Here is an 18,606-nt window from a genome sequence, read left to right on the forward strand (position 1 = left end):
ATTACGGTTAAGACAAGTTATTCTTTGTTCTGTTCTTTTCTCTCTATCTTTCCATTCGTATCTGATGAAATGTTTTACGAAAGAGTTCATAATGTACTTTATTCCATGTTTTTATTAGGTTTTCATTGTTTTCTGGAAATTAATTGTATAAATATATATATATATATATCAGGTATTCTAAAAATGGCGCCCATGGACCACAGAGCACTATTCTACAGCTCAATATAAAGCGAAAATGCTATATGATGAAATGCCCTCTGCTGCTTCCTTCAGCCGCTACAGAGAACTAAAAATTCACAATGTGGAAACATTGTAGATTAACTTTGAAACATATGCAGTTGCGCTACGAGTTTCCATCAAGTAGTTACATCGATTGTCGACAGATGGAGTTACAGCTGACAAGTGCAGAGTAAATGGAAATTATGACATATTTCATAACCGTCATGTTGAGGGTATCTGAGAATTATATCGAACATCTGATTGGCTGATCGTCTGTTTCAGCGTTCTTCATTGGCTAATCCTTTCTCGATTTCAGAATAGATTATCATTCCCCGTATTTTCCTTGTCTCGAAGATGTTGATACTAACGCCATCTCTTAGCATCGGTACGTTATATCATGAAAAGGCACCACTAGAGTAATTTATGTGTGTGTGTGTATTACTCAACTGAGGCAGCGGATTGATACAAAAGCGAGTCTCGTGTTGCTAACTTGTTTAACGTCATAACAATAAAATCCATTTGTAAATACGTGTAGTAGTGAAATAATTGTCATGTTAACTATAACTGTAGAAATTGAAGAAAACATCCAATTGAAGAAGACAGTTTTTTCATCATTTCTACATTAGTATTACCAGGATTGTACTTTCTGTGGAACAGGACCAGAAATGCCAATCCTCAGAAATATTTCGGTGCAGAAGCGCCGGTTTTTGTAAATCAGTAGGAGCCCTTTAATTAACTGTTCAAGAACGGGAATCTAGGGGTACTGAAACCACTCTGGTTTATAGAAGTGCCCATTCCCAGATAATTCTGGAAATTGGCTCTCCTAAAACTGCAATTTCAGATATTTTGAATGAATGTATTCTTTTCGTGTTTCTTCTTTTTTCCACAGTGGAAAATATGTATTCATGGATGAGAATATTGAGGTGTAACTAAGGATATTCTAAGATTCTAACCCCCAACCTTAGTTCTCGCCACGCCATTTTCAACGTCTGTTGTTTGTGATATATGAATCATAAAAATTATAGTTCAATCTGTCATGTAAAGGAATCGCTACTTCGTTGAGAAAAATACAGTGAAGATGATTTTTGCTGTCTTTTCATCATTAGCACCACAATTTCGGATTTTTTCATCCCTACTTAAATCTCAGCTCAAATTATATATATATATATATATATATATATATATATATATATATATATATATATATATATATATATATATATATATATATATATATATATATATATATACTAGTGCTTTTATTAGTGCATATATTAGTGCTTTTAAGGTATAATATGAGTAGCTACTGTAGTTTCCAAAGGATCTTCGTTTGCGCTTATATATTCACCGTCGCTTTGCGCCTACACCCTACAGGTTCAACCCTGCACAGGCCCATAAATTTCGTCCAGGAATGAAGGAGAATATTTATATAATTATTGCACAGTTGCTGCATGTTTTTTACATTAACATTTTTAAGGCATATCAGTTTGCAAGCATATTATTGATTGTACATATTTCAAAAATGTAAATCCGGGACGTTATTAAATTACGAGAATCTTTGAAATGCTTGAAACGAAAAGAAGTGTTATATACTAATTTACTTTCTTCCATTAGATGGAATAGAATAGAATAGAATATTTTATTGTCATTGAGCTTTACAAGCAATAGACAACGTCCGAATGAAATATACATAGCTATAGATACAGATATATATAAAATAATCTTTACATACAGACAATCAGTTATTGGTTAATATTATTATGAACAACCTAATAATATTTGAAATAAAGTGATACTGCAAACTAGGACACAATGTCTTGACATTCACTAAACTCTTGAATCGAGTAAAATGGATTCGTTATTAACCAGTCATGTAACTTTTTCTTAAAAACCTTAAATGGCAGCTGTTGTATGGAGGATGTTAGTTTATTAAATAGCTTTGGTCCTATAACTAAATAACTATTTTTGATCTTCGATAATCTAGTGAAGGGTATATCAATTTTCTTACACAATCTAGTATTATATGTATGTACTTCATCTCTGAGTGTCATATTTGCCAGGTTTTGCTTAGTGTAAAGTAGCACTTGATAAATATATACATTAACTACTGTCATTATCTTAAGCCTGATAAATAGTGGTTTGCAGTGTTCTTTATCATGTGTTCCAACAATAATCCTGATGGCTTTCTTTTGCAAAACTAGAACATCATGTGCTTGGCTACTGTTACCCCAAAGCAAAATCCCATATCCAATTATGCTGTGAAAAAATGCAAAATATGAATTCCTCAGATACTCATAGGGAACTGTATCTTTCAATTTTCTTAACAGAAAGAGCACTCGGGAGAGCTTTGTACATACATATTTGACATGTTGTTCCCAGGTTAGTTGGCTGTCTATACGTATACCAAGAAATTTAACCTCAGATACATCATAGTTTCCTCTATCATTGCAGTTATTAAGACTAAAGGTTACTTTTTTTTGTTTTATCTTGATTTAGCACAAAACCATTTCTTTTAAACCAGGTCGCTGCCTCTCTTAATGCAGCTTGAGCTTCTATATACACTTCTTCAAAGCATGTATTTATGTTAAGTAGCGTAGTGTCATCCGCGTATAGAATTGATGTGGTATTAGTATTTAGAGGCAAATCATTTATCATTATTAAAAATAGTACCGGACCCAGAACAGAACCCTGCGGTACCCCATATTTCACTTCTAAGATGTTTGAATGCATGTTGTTAACACTGACTATCTGTTTACGTTCCTTTAAATAGGATTTTACAAAGTTTAAACTGCTACTGTGGAATCCGTAATACGCTAACTTATCACATAGAATTTTATGATCTACACAATCAAATGCTTTACTTAAATCGCAGAATGTAGCTAGAGCAAAACCCTTATTTTCAAAAACTTCATATATTTTTTTTTCGTTAGTGATTCTACTGCATCAATTGTGGATTTCCCAGATCTGAATCCAAATTGAGCTTCTAGAATTATGTTTTGCTCAGTCATATATTTATATAGCTGATCTTTAACAATAGTTTCCATAATTTTAGAAAAAAACTGGAATAAGGGATATTGGACGGTAATTAGATGAACACGATCGATCTCCCGTTTTGTATATAGGAATAACTTTTGCTATTTTAAGTGCTTTAGGAAAAATACCTTGAGAGAAACATTTATTGAAGCATATTGCAAGGGGTTGCGCAATTTGATTAATGATAGCTTTTATAAGGTTGTTCGATATGTGAAATATATCCTTACTGTCCGAAGTTTTCATTTTTTTAACTACTTTTATGACATCATCAGGGCTAACATGGTTAATAACAAAAGAACTATTAAATGGACTATGTTGACTTAAATACTGATACATATTTACATTAGTATCTGCATTGTTTTTCTTGATTTCCTCTACGGAAGTAACAAAATACGTGTTAAGAGTATCAGGCGACAGCGTAACATTATTGTTGTTATTATTATTACTATTGCTTACCTTGTTGATTATCTTCCATGCAGTTTTGCATTTATTTGATGGTAATTCAATGCAATTTTCATTGTATGTTGCTTTCGCTACCTTTATTGCAGATTTACATTTACTCCTTTGAGACTTATAAATATCACTGGATTCACTAGTCATTTTATTCTTATATATATTATAATACTGCATTACTTTAGCTTTCATGGCAGAGAGTTCTGGGGTATACCACGTTCTTTTACCTAACTTTGTTTTCTTTGATGAATTATATCGGACCACCTTTTTAGGCACACACATATCAAAAATATTTAGAAACTTTGTTAAAAAAAGATCAAATGTATCGCTGGCATTTAAATTATCATACTTAATGTTTACTTCCCAGTTTATACACGATAATTGTTGAATGAAACTTTGCAAATTAGTTTCTGTGATGGGCCTAGTTGCTATAAGTTCGGTGGTGGGAAAACTAAAGTTGCAGGATTCTACTTTTGTTGTACTTAGATTGACTAGCAGGGCATCATGATCTGAGAAAGGAAATTGACATACATTACTGGTTAAATATTCCGTTTTTACATTGGTAAATGCATTATCTAAGCACGCTGTGCCTCTAGTCGGTTTACGATTAACCACTTGAAGATTATGTTGTCTGAGTAGATTAAGTAACTCATGGACAGTTCGTTTGTCAGTAGTCACATCAAAATGTGCATTTACATCGCTCCCTATTACTATCTCATAATTATGCCAGTTGCTGAGAAATGCCAATAACTTCTCCAATTTTTCTAAAAAAATAAAATTACTATCAGGAGTTCTATAAACAGATACAATTATTAACTTGTACTGATCCAGAAAAATTGCAGTTGATTCAAATTCACGTTCAGTATTAAGAAAAGTTATATCTAATTGACGATATTCTATTTGGCTATTAACATAGATAGCGATCCCACCATGTATGTATATACTCCAACTGTAACTATTTGCCATAGAAAAACCATCTATATTGTTGTATTGGAGTTCACTGTCTGCACTCCAATGTTCACTCACACAGAAAATATGTAAATCGTTTTCGTAGGCAAAATCTGAAATAAGGAATGATTTGTCCTTCAACCCTTGTATATTAAGAAAGCATAGTTTAAGAGCATTGCTGGTCACTGAGTGTGTATCGTCAGGTTTATTAGATAGTTGGGCTAAGTGGACAGCATTGACTGAAATCGATTCTACTCCCTGACTCATATTACCTTGTACATTTGATCGTTTATTAACAGTTACATTTCTACTTATATCATTAATTTTAAGCCACTTTGTTAGGTTCGAAGTTTTCACCCGGCCCCACGGAATTTTAAATTCATTCATGGAGTCGGGTAATTTGGGTTTTCCTGTACAGACCAAGGCATCGCTATTGCCTTTTTACTTTCTAATGTAGTGGCTATGCTCTTATCAATTATTTCACAGATCTTTATACTTAATAGATTCTTCCCTGCTTGATTCAGATGCATACCGTGTTGAGTATACATTTCCCTACCTAACTTACTGATATCCACCATATCAACATTCGTGAATTGATTACATACTGCTTTTAGTTTTAAGTTAATGGCTTGTACAGCTTTATTAACACACGACTCTTTAATAAGGTCGTACCGGTAAGGAATGTTTACTACTATTAACTTACATTTATTCAAAACAGCTAGTTTATTTCTAATCCTACTCACACAGCCTCACAACCTTCATTCCTAGCCACATCATTTGTTCCACTTAATATTACTACACAATTACCTTCTTTATTTACATTGTTCGGATTGATGCCAGGTAACACATCAACACTTTTCGCTCCAGTCCTGATGTTCCCTTGTACTGCCAATTTGTGTTTAGAATTATCGCTCACTTTCATAGACAGTCCTCGACCATGACTATCACCATATATGTACACGGAGTTGTTCAAGTATTACGTAATCACATTTTTTAGGCATTTTAGTAGATCATCTCCCTAGGTAAGCAAACGTGAGCAGATGATTTACCCCCTCCCCCTGATTTTTAAAAATTTCTCAGGGTCTGTTTTGTTTCAGAGGACGTTTTCCCGCACCTCATAAGTTTCTATTTTATAATAAAATACTCCAACATTTTCCCATTGTTGTTGGTTCAGTTTTATTAATTAAAAGAATTATTTTTCTTCTTGAATCGTCAGCGGAAAATAACCAAAATATCAATCAGGGATTATTGATTAACACATATCAGAAGGAAGACGCAGATTGAAACAGAGTACTAAAGATAACAATAAAACTAAGCAGTAAAATTTTAGTCCCTGGCTCAATGAAACGAATGGTTTGTTCAATGTCAAGGTAGTTAAATCGTGAACTAAATTAAATCCATGTTTTATGTATTCAATTTTTTTTTCTACTTTTGAACTCCCATACTCAGAAGTTAAAGAGAATTATTATATACTTAATCCTGTGAAAAAAGGAAACTATAAATTTCCTTCCTTTCTTCTTCTCTGAAATCCGGGACATTATGTCCCGAGACATTTTCGGGACGCTGGGACGCAGACCTCGATTCCGAGACGGTCCCGGATTTTCCGGGACGAATGGGAACCGTATCTGTACAATTATATTGACATGCACCAAAATAATAACACTCTAGAATAAATTAAAGGCTGCTGATGTGGTTTTGGCGCACCACATTTTGAAGATTTACGGGCAAAATTGAATACTTTACATGAAAATACATGTTTATAAGGAATAAATTTCTGCAGGCAACAGAATTAAATACAAAGTAATACAGCTGTATTTTAGGTTTACAAGTAGAGTTAGTAGTTTAAAATCATTACAAGTGCTTTACGAAGGATAAAGTAAGTGAGTGCATATAAAAGGTGACCCTGTTAGATGCTATTTTCCACCGGCAGTGTATTTTTGCATATGTTGTATTTTATGTTTACAAGTGGAGCATTACTAGTATGAAACCATGACAAGTGCAATTGAAACTAGTATCATTGCCAAAACCCATTCCTTTTCACTGTCCTTGCTTATGCGTTTACCCACCATCGCTGATGCGCCTGAGCGAGGGCACACCAGCTTCGCCCTGCTCTGACTTGGTTAGATAGGATTCGTGCTTTTTAGTGCTCACCTAACATAGGTTGGCTTGTGTATTTTGCACTGTAGTTTTTATGCCATACTTTCGGAAGCGGTATTCATACGTAAATTGTCAAAGAATTATAATTTTTCAGCAATTACTTCTGGTGGCCCTCTTGAATTTTATTTATGCCAAGTGATATTTTCATGTCGCTCACCGCAAATCTTTTAGGAACAATAAGAAGGAAATTAGTGAAAGAATTATGTTTCTTCTACAATTATTTCGAATGGTGCACCGAAATTAAACCTGTACGGATTAAGATATTAAGAAAGGAAAATGAAATTAAATATCATAAATTAGACGACAGCTCATAAAACTGCACGTCATGCCACTTAAGTAGGATTTTTTAAATAATGATAGTTTCCTGTTATTCTTGAAACTGTAAATAAATAAATCCAATTTGAAAATTTGGTGTTAATTTCCTACATTTAAGAATACAAATTACACGTTATTCTTCCATAAAAAGTACGCAAATAAATGTTTTCTGTTTTCTTAGTAGATGAGCTCGTAATTTATGGGAATTAGATTTTAGACACAAGTTTACGTTAAGTTATTTAAATAACAATTATATTTATTTATTTTTGTAAATTTTAAAATGTTTCAACTGCACCAACATTCATTCCACCACTTAAAATTTTGGAATGTCAAATATTCTGTTATTACATAAAGTATGTTTAAATTATATTTCGAAAATATTATTTTATCTTTGATGACTGAGAATAAAATAATTTATGTACTTTGTTTACCAAAGACAGTAATGAATAAAAAAAGCTGAAGATAGTTCTATGGATTGTATAGAATATATTGTAATAGCATCTTATTTTATAGTTTGCTTGGTAGCCGAGTGTGTTAAGTCATATTTCTTTAATACTTATTTTGTAAAACTAAGATATCCTCAAATCCCACTGTATTCTATGTTTTGTTTTTTTTCTCTTACGATCTAATTGTATAATTAATGTATTCATTTTCAGTATCTGTATTATGTAATTATGCCTTGTTTTAGAAGGAATATTAAAAATTTATGAATAGGCCTATATTTTGAGATCTCACTGAGACTGAAGTGAGACATTACAAAAACATCTAAGCAAAGAAGAAAAATTTATTATTTGAATCTAGCAAGTCTTTTGATCTGAGTTATTCTCTTTCTTAAAACAATTCTTTATTTAGGATTCATTAAAAAATAAAATTACAGTGATTTAACTAGAATACGTATTTTTGTAGTAACTATTTGGCTTAACTTGGTAAGTATTTGCTCTTCTATTAGCAAGTGAGTTGTTTTATTTTGTACCGGCGCTAATAGATGGTGCTAGTATCAACGTGTATAGACTTAACTGCTATCTAGAAAGAATCGATGTAACTATTTGATGGTAGGTTAACTGTATGCTCCTTTATCTGCATATATATATTGCTTTATTTTGACCTGCAGAATAGTGCTCCGTGGTTCTGGGCGCCATTTTTGGAACACTCGATATATATATATATATATATATATATATATATAACTATTGTGCAGATAGAGAATAGCATTTTTGGTGTGAAAGGTTTAGATTTGATCTCAGATTATGTATATTTATATAGGTTAGGATCTGTTCTGGCTTTTTTGGGGTTCTCTTGTTTTCTCTCACTTTCTTGTTTCACTGATTGTTTCATTATCGCTATTTATTGTCCCTTTCTTTTTGAGCCTATGGTAATCTCAAGATGATATTTCATTTTAATTCGCATCCATTTGTCCTACCCCACTGCCCGTAATGCCGGTCACGTAACTGCTGACTCCGATATCCAGGTCTGCAGCCCCGAAAACATCCTTACCGTTGACAGACGTGTGACATTACATCAGAGTGGAGGTGGCAGTTGTTGCGCAACGATGATTTTCTGTTCTACGCCCTCTATCCGAAATTGCGGAACTAGGAACATCAAACACGACCCATAGATCGCCACCGGACTGCTCTCCGGATAAAAGTTTATCTTGAATCCGTCGAATGGTGAACGACCGAGATATGAGCTCTAGAAGTCATGTACGACTCATCAGAATTGAAATACAGCTCATCAAATGAACAAAATTTTACACAAAAGTTTTATCAGAGACATGTATTAATGAATTAGAAACATTCAGAGTTTCACAATATGAATTTTGTAAGGTTACTTTATCGAAATTGAGTTGTCGATGTAATAATTACATCACAATATATATCTGGATTACGAAATTATTGCTGAAACAAAACGTATTAGCAGACATTACAAAGAAACATGACACGAAATCAAATTTGGTACATGTATTATATAGAATACTTTTACACATAAATACCAGACATGCCATCATAATAGATTATATCAGAGAGTACTAGATAAATATTTTATTTATACATATATCTGGTGTAATTACAGGTAAACATACTGGTACAGTCCCATGTAAGCAAGTTGTGGTGGTAATCTATTAGGTAAAAGTTTAATAGTCAGTGGAACTAAAGTTGTCACAACTATAGGCGCTGTCATATCTTAGGATATAGAAGTTCAATCTTCGTCGCCTCATCAGATTATTTAATTGCTATTTATTTATTATTAATTGTGAATCTACCTTTTATTTCTCTTTATGTATATACCTTTCTTCATATACTTCTTCCATAATTAATCATTTAGGTCAATGTTCCGTTAAGGGGGTCCAGTGCCTTTGACACCACTTCTTTCTTTTGATTTTCGTTTGATTACATAATATAACGTTATATTACGTTAGGTTAGGTCAGGTTAGATTAGATCAGGTTAGGTTAGCTTAGGTCAGGTTAGATTAGGTTAGCTTAATGGGGTCCAGTGTAGATTTGGACCCCCTTAACGGAACATGGACCATCATTTATATATATAACCCATTTTACTTAGCATTCCATAACATTTCATCAATATCTTGTTGCTTTATATATTGTTAACCTCGTAGTATCTTATTTATTTATTTATTTATTTTAGATAGCAATTACTCTTTATAATACAGATGATAAGACGAAGATAACTGTTATAAAATCCATATGGTTCTATCCTGCTATTTTCTTCTTTAAAAGGCTACATTTATATTCTAGTTCCAAAGCATTTAAAATGTAGTAACATATATACTGAATTGTGTATATCTATCTAAATTGCTTTATTGTCCTGGGATACAGAATACGATATTGAATGGATACATGTTCTATGTCCAAAGAACTACTGATTTAGAAGTTAGGCCTAAAGCTGAGAATTCCAGTTAGTCTTATTATTTCATTAAATTTATTGCAGATTCATTTTGGTAAAATATTATGTATTCAGGAGGCTTCACCTCCTCGACAAGATTAAACTGCTTAGCTAGACATCATTTTGTAATGTTCCCCTTCAAATAGCTTTAAATATAATATGAAAAAATACAAGTTACCGTTGGTATTGCTCCGTAGCTATAATTCCACTTTTGGTACTCATAAATCCCATCAAATTTCCAGCTAACTTGAATTTTTTTGTTTTTTCGGATTATATTTCTCCTTCCAATAATAAAAACTGCAGAATGTACGAAGTTTCTTCAAAATTGACGTTTAACTAAGAAGACTCACACTTTATACATTTCGAAAACATTTTTGTGTAGATTATTTAATTTTAACTTGCCTTCTCTTTTTTGTATTCAGGTGCAGAATTTGTACACATGTCACCTAATGCTTGAAAACACTATTATAACTAGAAAACAAATTAGAAGTTCATTCCTATAAACTGGATTAATATTGTAACAAAACTTGAAACAACTAAAACATGAAAGTAAATAAAATAAATTTGAATATCAACCTACAATACTAAATGGTGCTTAGGGGCTGCGGTGGCTCAGTGGTAGAGCGTTCACCTCTGGTGCTTGGGGTCCCGGGTTCAAACCTTGCTCCCCCAAGTGAACTTTGTGGTGAACAAACACCGTGTGCATGTTTTTTTTCGGGGTTCTCCCGTTTCCTCCCACTTTCTTCATTCCAGCATTTCATTCATTTCTCATAATCACCGTCTCCTTTAGCCTAACCGGCATAAACGTGGGACGTAAAACTCAAAGATTTCATTTCATTTTTTTTGAATGGTGTTGGCATAACTGTGCAGGTTCACTTTAGTGGAGCAGTACACGTTTTAATTCTTAATCTTTGCCAGGGCCTTCGTCACCTGCTATGAAGTACTTAAAAAATAGCACGAAAGAGGATTTAAGGAAAAATTTTCTTCCTGCTTTACAAGAGGAACTCCTAGATGCAGTTCAATGGAACAGCATGATTTCCCTTGCGGAAGGATACAGAATCATAGAGAAAGTCTTTTTCAGTTTTAAAGAGGTAAGATCCGCCAGTACATACACAAAATACACTTTCTTTCATACAAGTCACAGTAAGATCCATTGCAATACTTTTTATTTATTTACTTTTAAAGTTTGTTATATGAATTTCTGTCTTAAAATAGTTAATTATTAAAGTTCACGTAGCGAAATTGCTGATACTTAATTCAGTTTCTTGTAATGTTTAAAACTAAACTAGACTTCTAGTAATTTTGTACTGGGCTATGGATGGAAAGTCACACGAAGATCTTACCTTCACATAAAAAATAAATAAAATAAGCTTAAGATATTCTAATAATACGCTCAGGAATTCAAATTGTTCTGTTTACAGGTTTATGCAGTTCCTGAATACCACTTACACTTCCGAGTTTTCGACTCTCCTCTGGAGTCTCGGTCACGGAGGATAAAGACAAGAGAAGGAAAATAAAAGAAACGATCTTACCATGGTAGAGAAATGTTGGCGACACTTTGTCAAACCAAAGATCACACATCAAATGATGGAAAGACGGGTTGCAATATGGTGGGGTTAATTTGCGCATTCTTTTGTTCGTTGGTGAAAGGTTGCCAATTCTTTTTACTATTTTTATTGTTATGCCGTCGCTGTACAAATTTTATAATTATTGCTTCACATTCATTACACAACTATCCTCTGTCTAAGTTAATTTTTTTATTACGTATAGTTATTATTATTATTATTATTATTATTATTATTTTTAATGAATAAATTTTCAAAAATGAGTCGTTCTACCTTTTTTTTCAATAAAATTTGTGAATCTTCTATCCTGTGTTGAGATTCTTGTAAATGTTTCGACAGATCTATCACCGGACTTTCCGATTTGCATATCTAATATGTTCCCTCACACGGTCGTTGAAGGGAGGCAAACTTATTTATTTAGATCTCAATATAAGAAGACATAGCAATAAGTTCGTTTCTAGTGTCCATCGTAAGCGTACAGCCGGCACTTAATATATTCATTATAAATCTGCCCATTCTGCAATGACTAAAGCAAATATTGGGAAGAATTTGTTTCTGGGACATTTGACTCACCTCTTTTGAAATCTGACTTAACTGATAGAAATAAATAATTTGTTGAAGCTTGAAAATATGAATAGGTATCCAGATCCATTATTAATAAATTGGTATAATCAGGTTAGAAGAAATCCATCTATCGATAGACCTGAAGCCGAAATCAGTGACCCGAAATGGATGGACTATCTATTTTTCCCAATTTGACAACAGAACTAAAGAAGATTTTTCCACAGCACGGTTTCCTTAAACCATTGAAACTCCTCAATACCCTAGATATGAACATTACCCAATTTAAGAGCTGTTACACAGATCCTAATGATAAATCAGGGATCTATAAAACAAAATATAGTTGTTATGAGAGTTACATAGGCAAGACAAAAAAAAGTCCGTCTGAAGGAACACGTTAAGGATGGCAAATCGGGAAGTCCGATGTCAGATCTGTAGAGACATTTAAAAGAAACTTAACACAGGATAGAAAATTCCAAATTTTATTGGGCGCTAAAAGTGAAGTAGAAAGACTCGTTTTTAAAAATTTATTATTAAAAGAAGTTAATAAATAAATAAATTTAGACACAGAATGGTTATCTGATGAATGGGAAGTAATAAGTATAAAATTTGTACAGCATTGGCATAACAATGAAAGTACTAACATGAGTTGGCAACCTTGCACCAACGAACAAAAGAATGTGCAAATTAACCCCGCCATATTGCAACCTGTGTTTCCATCATATGACGTGTGATCTTCGGTTTTGACGAAATGTCGCTAGCACTGTTGTAACATAGTAAGTCCATTCGCTTCATTATCCTGATGTTTTTTTCTTCTCTCGTTTTTATCCTCCGTGGGCAAAATTCCAATGGAGAATCGAAAGCTCGAAAGTGCAAGTGGTGTTCAGAATTGCATAAACCTGCAAGTGCAGTATGCGGCAAAACAAACAGTACTGAAATTCGCGTACGGATGGCGCGCAGGTGCAATACGATGAGCTGTGATTGCCACATGTGTGTTTAGTTGTGTGTGGACTATCGTAGTGTGCAGTTGGCGCGAAGATAATGTTACTCACAAAAGAGGAGAAAATGTTTATTTTCGAGCACTATTTCTTGTCATACAGTGTGGGACATTGTCTCACTACAGAAGATGAGTGCACACTTCTACTGTATTGCTCTGGAGCTATAGCATATGAAGATGAAGATTTCATCAGCAACATATGGTTCAGTGATGAGAACCATGTGAACATTGATCGCTAGACAACCGACAGTTGATTATTGACCCATTTTTGCATGATTTGAGCGGATTTTGTCGCACCAAATATCTGTCGTTACAACAATGGATGCAGCAAGATGGAGCTACTGCTCATTCTGCAAATGAGTCGGTTGTCCTTCTGCCCACAAGAGTTTGAACATCGCTTGATTTCCCGTGGAACGGACTTACCATATCCTTCCCTCTCCCCTGATCCCACGGCTCCAGATGTCAACATATGGGGTATGCTGAAGGAAGCAATTTTCCGAACAGATAACCCCCTACCACTATACCGGATTTAAGAGACAAGATTCGGTCATTTGTTTCGTCGTTCCAGCAACCCGTGTTCACTGACATGTTCATCGATCTACAGGACCGCTATGAATAATGTGTGCCACATGATCGTCAATATTTTGAACATATAATGTACAAGCGCGATTCCTTTTAAATTTACATGTGTTGAGTATTATTCAGTTCGCACCCATTTGACATTTCCTATGTTTCATTATGTTATACAACAAATAAATAAATAACTGCCAACGGTGTGATTTCAGTACTGTTTGTTTTGCTGCATACTGTAGAATGATAAAATAAACAGCTCAGCGTTATTTACGAATTTATTTACTTTCAAAATATTGGAAATAGGAATATAATATACTATATTTCCATCTTGTTAAGTTGAGATATTGATGTTAATATTTAGACTGCAAGTGTGAATTATCTCCCAAGATACTGTCTTTGAATTGTTTTATTCTTTCAGATACCATACTATAGCCTACCAATAGCATCTACAAAATCTCTAGCCTCCAACCTCTTGATACATAGTATAGTATTGTGGGGTGCCTTAGATGATCAGTCTTGCTGAGGTTCAGGAAGGTCCCTACGAGAGGGACCACTTGCCAGCAAGAAAGTGCAGGCCCTTCTTCAACAGCATTTTATTAGCTCATGGTCCTTTGTGGCAGAGCTTGAGGTAAGTAACATTATCTTCACAAGCGAAAATAAAATCAATTGTTGCTTCTGAACATCATCATTGCCGTGTGTTTTCTGCCAGAGAGCAGGTCTGTACATGTCATGTTGTTTTGATGGTTTGTCTCAATTTATATATTGCTTATCATTTGGCAGCTTCTCCATCCTCTGTTTTGCTTTCCAGTTACTATCCCTTCCAGTACTTTCATTATCAAATTTCTATGTTTTTATCCGAGACATTGTCTCAACAAATTGCGGTTTCTTCTCCTATTGATATCCAACATTTCCTTATTCTTCCAAGTAGCTCTTCATTCATATCCATTCCGTCCTTTCTAACATTATATTTCGAAGGGCTGTATTGCTTTTCCTCCTGTTTTCTCGATGTCGATACTGCTTCGTAGGGGAACACGCTGCAGACAAAACACTTTACCACATAGTAATATGTTCGTTTTGTTAAAATCTTCCTTAGCTAAGGCAGTTTTACATTTTGCCTTGATTGCAATGCGTGCCGTCCTTTAATCCTACATGTTAACTTTTGTTTATTCAATGTCCTCATTCTCTATTTTAATCTTTTTAGTTTCGGTCTTTTTATTTATAATTATGGTTCTTGCCTTTTCTATATTGGTTTCTGTTCCAAATTTTTCTCAAATTCTATTAAGATTCCTCAGGATTATATTTTAATGTCCTTTCACTTTCGACAAGCAGCACATTATTGTCTGCAAATCTGATGCAATCTACCCTCCTTCGACTGACACCAGCTCCTGTTTTCCCATCCAGATAATTAATTATTATTTATTCCAAGAAAAAGAACGTAGAGGTGTTTAGGTAGTGGGTTGGACAGCATAGCAATTACTGCATTGGTACGGTAACAGTAAATCGGAGACCGGTTCTCTTCAGGTTTAATCAAACATTTTTCAGTATTTATTTATTTTTTTTATTTTATTTTATTTTTTATTTATTTTATTTTATTTATTTATTTATTTATTTATTTATTTATTTATTTTTTTATTTTACACGTGTAGAACATGTAGTATTAGAAATAATCGGCTAGCTCCTTCATTTACCATTAAAGTTTTAGTACGTTTTGGGAGATGACACTGCCTATACTTCTCGAATTTGTGTATTTATGAAATTGGAAATCGAATGTTCTCTGGGGATTTTATTTGAGTTTTATTTGTTTTACTCGAATTCATTGCTTTATGTGATACTTTTCATTGTAACCAAATTTTGTTTTCGTTTTATCGTCTGTTGCTTGTAATTGTGTCTTATTTTCTCGTCATACTAAAGTGCTAAGCGGTTAGCATACGCGCCTTTGTCGTGGAAGACCCGGGTTCGATTCCCGGCGGGAGTTCATGTGATTCGCATCCCACATTAAGCTGTAGGTCCACATATCATATAGCCTCGCTGTTGAAAGAGACGCTAAACTGAAAATCAAATCAAATGAAATTGACATTTTTTTACGTGATAATATTTGCTTGAGTTAATGCTGTGACCCATGACCAGTCTTGATCGGATAAAATAATCCAGATACTGGCGTCTTCCATTGACTCCCCCTGCAACAAGCAATTAATAATTTTCCTTTCAGTGTATATTGTACTTATCTAGAACTTCCATTTGTTTATTGCTTTGATGCAGATTGTAATTATCGAACATTTATATAGAATACGCGCGTTAAATATGCAAGTATTAAAGATACACTCCTACTAATCAAATCTTTTTACGCTTCAAACGAACTCTGTGGTGTGTAGTTGACACCAGTTTGGAATTGCTCTGATTAAAGACACAAAACGTACAATAGTTTTAATTTTGCAGTCACGTGACACGATTTCTACGCAGTGTCACAAGCAAACAATGCGCGGAACAACAATTGTTCGTCCTAGTAATTTAAAATCGATAAGGAATACATTACTGCTGGAGCTGTCTTTTAAGTACATTTAAATTAACATGCAGCTCTCCTGCTTTGTGTAATTTCCATCAAAATATAATATTATGCAATTAGTCAATATCAGCCCGATCTACAGTACTTCCATTCTTTATTTATTAATTTTTTTATTGTTAATCTTAATTTGTTGACAAGTAATGTTTCTGGTGATAAAATGATATTTGTTGTTGGTATAGGTAAGTAATGTAAACTTTAGTTTACATATAATTTAAGCAAACAAATATTTCTTTATCTCTTAGGAACTGAAAGAGTCGAGTGAAAGATCAGCACTGTATGCAGCGTCAGCTTTGGATAGTTACGAATTTCCTGTAACATCACTTGTCATGTTGCCAAATAGCACAGTTATTCATAAAATGAATGCGAATGATATTCTTGGTGAATCTGTTCCTGAAGAAGAATGGTCAGGGTAAGTATTAATGAATTCCCACTGACAGAATTTGGTTGAAATATTATTTCTACAGATTAAAATTCATTTAAAAAAATAAACATGTGACATAAGATATATAGCTATCCATAGATCCGTACTGGTCTAATAGTTAGTGCGTGTGCTTTCGATTCACTAGATACTGCGTTCGATTTACGGTGGGAAAACATCAATTGCACTACAATGATTCAGGTCCCACTTTAAACTTCAGGTCTCGTCCTTTATAGCCTCGCTGCTGACAAAAAAGAAACGTAAATGAAAGTCAGTGGATCAATAAATACGAAAGTTGCAACAAAGAAATCATTTTAAATATTGTCTGTCTAAAACACTTAACGGATTGTCGATCGCGGGACTGATTCTTCTAGTCTTAAGAATTGTCAAATCCTTTGTATGTGGTTTCTTTGAAAATCATCCACTACCCATAAGTATTTATATTCCATGATCTGAAAGTAAAACTTCAATTTTAGTCCATTGCTTGATAGTATTAAAAATAACATAGTCCATTGGTTTGTAGCATTAAAAATAACAATGTTTCACAAAGTTTCTTTCTCATTAGTTAATTTATCTCAGTCTTTTGATGGGGCTGTGGTGGTAGTAGAGCGCTCACCTCTGGCGCGTAAGGTCCCTGGTTCGATCTCAGCTCTCACCAAGTGAACTTTGTGGCAGACGAACACCGTATGTGTGGGGTTTTCTCGGGGTTCTCCCGTTTCCTTCCACTTACTTCATTCCATCATTATCATTCATCTATCTCATCATTACCGTTTGCCTTAACCTCGGTGCATAAAAGTAGGACGCTAAACTCTAAATAATAATAAATGAGGCGCCTAGTATCAAAATCCGCCACATCCATTTCGCCTAGTTTCGAGTAATCTCGCAAAACGTGCAGTGAAGCTCCATATACCCGCGTACAAAGTTCCATATTTGAACTTGTTTTTTAGTATGAAATATTAAGCTTTTACACAAAATTTTGTTTCCATGGAATTCCTTTAGATCAAACATATAACAAGCGATATAACTCAATTTCGGTATTTTAAAAAAAATGAATTTGGCGGCTTTGATACTAGGCGCCTCAAATATTTTGACGTTTTTTTGTAAGTCGACAACTCTGTAAAAATACTGATGCATGATATGGCCTGTAGCAAATAGTTTCGATCTCATGCACACTGTTGTTAATAACTTTAAAAGGTGTAACATTGAATTTACGTTGTCTTTACTACAAAGATGATTTTGCTGTAATTGATCTTATGAATTGGAGCTATCTTGTGTATTGGAGCTACTAACAAAAAGAATATATTATTTTGTTTGAGGTTGAACAGCTTTTCTGCAGCTATGCGAAACATGGTCCTACAGTTTAACGTTGAACTCGAACGATATCCAACAAAGGCTTGTTTTTCAAAATTACTAGAGTAGTAATACTAGTATTTATGCATTTGTTTCATCTTAATTTTGAAAGTATTTATCTTTAAAACTTGCAAGACTAGTGTAGAACTTGTGTTACCCTAGTTCGCAAATTAATTAGTTGGTATGTTTTACATTGCTAGCGAATGTTCACAAATAAGTCTGAGAGGAGTTAAAATTAGTAAATTTTGATATCTTCTGTTCGAGAAGTATGTTCCGCTATTTTGTGAACAGTGTCTGTGTTTTGAGTCGCGGGTTCGATTCCCGGTGGAAAAGCTGAAATTTAAATGCATTCGCTGGTTCGGATTCTACCTTAAATTGTAGGTCAAGTCGGGGCCGCGGTGGCTCAATGGAGAGCGTTCACCTCTGGTGCATGGGGTACCGGGTTTAAACTCTGCTCCCGCTAAGTGAACTTTGTGGTGGGCAAACACCGTGTGCGTAGTTTTCCTCCCACTTTCTTCATTCCACCATTTCATTCATTTCTCATCATGACCGTCTC

General features: G+C 34.0%; 1 protein-coding gene across 3 annotated transcripts in view; it reads left to right on the forward strand.

Moving 5' to 3' along the window:
- The window catches only part of LOC145662535 (selenoprotein N-like), a 57,972-nt gene extending 41,360 nt beyond the window's left edge, over positions 1-16,612 (forward strand). For all 3 annotated transcript variants that reach the window (XM_081728200.1, XM_081728201.1, XM_081728199.1), the window contains exons 8-10: positions 10,942-11,114; positions 14,138-14,347; positions 16,525-16,612. In XM_081728200.1, coding sequence (XP_081584326.1) covers positions 10,942-11,114; positions 14,138-14,242 — 278 coding nt within the window. In that variant the 3' untranslated portion in view covers positions 14,243-14,347; positions 16,525-16,612. The remainder of the gene's footprint in view (positions 1-10,941; positions 11,115-14,137; positions 14,348-16,524) is intronic.
- Positions 16,613-18,606: the final 1,994 nt, after the last annotated feature.

This window comes from Thermobia domestica, chromosome 10 (genome assembly GCF_964235325.1).
Source record: "Thermobia domestica chromosome 10, izTheDome1.hap1.1, whole genome shotgun sequence".
Lineage (NCBI taxonomy): Eukaryota > Metazoa > Arthropoda > Insecta > Zygentoma > Lepismatidae > Thermobia > Thermobia domestica.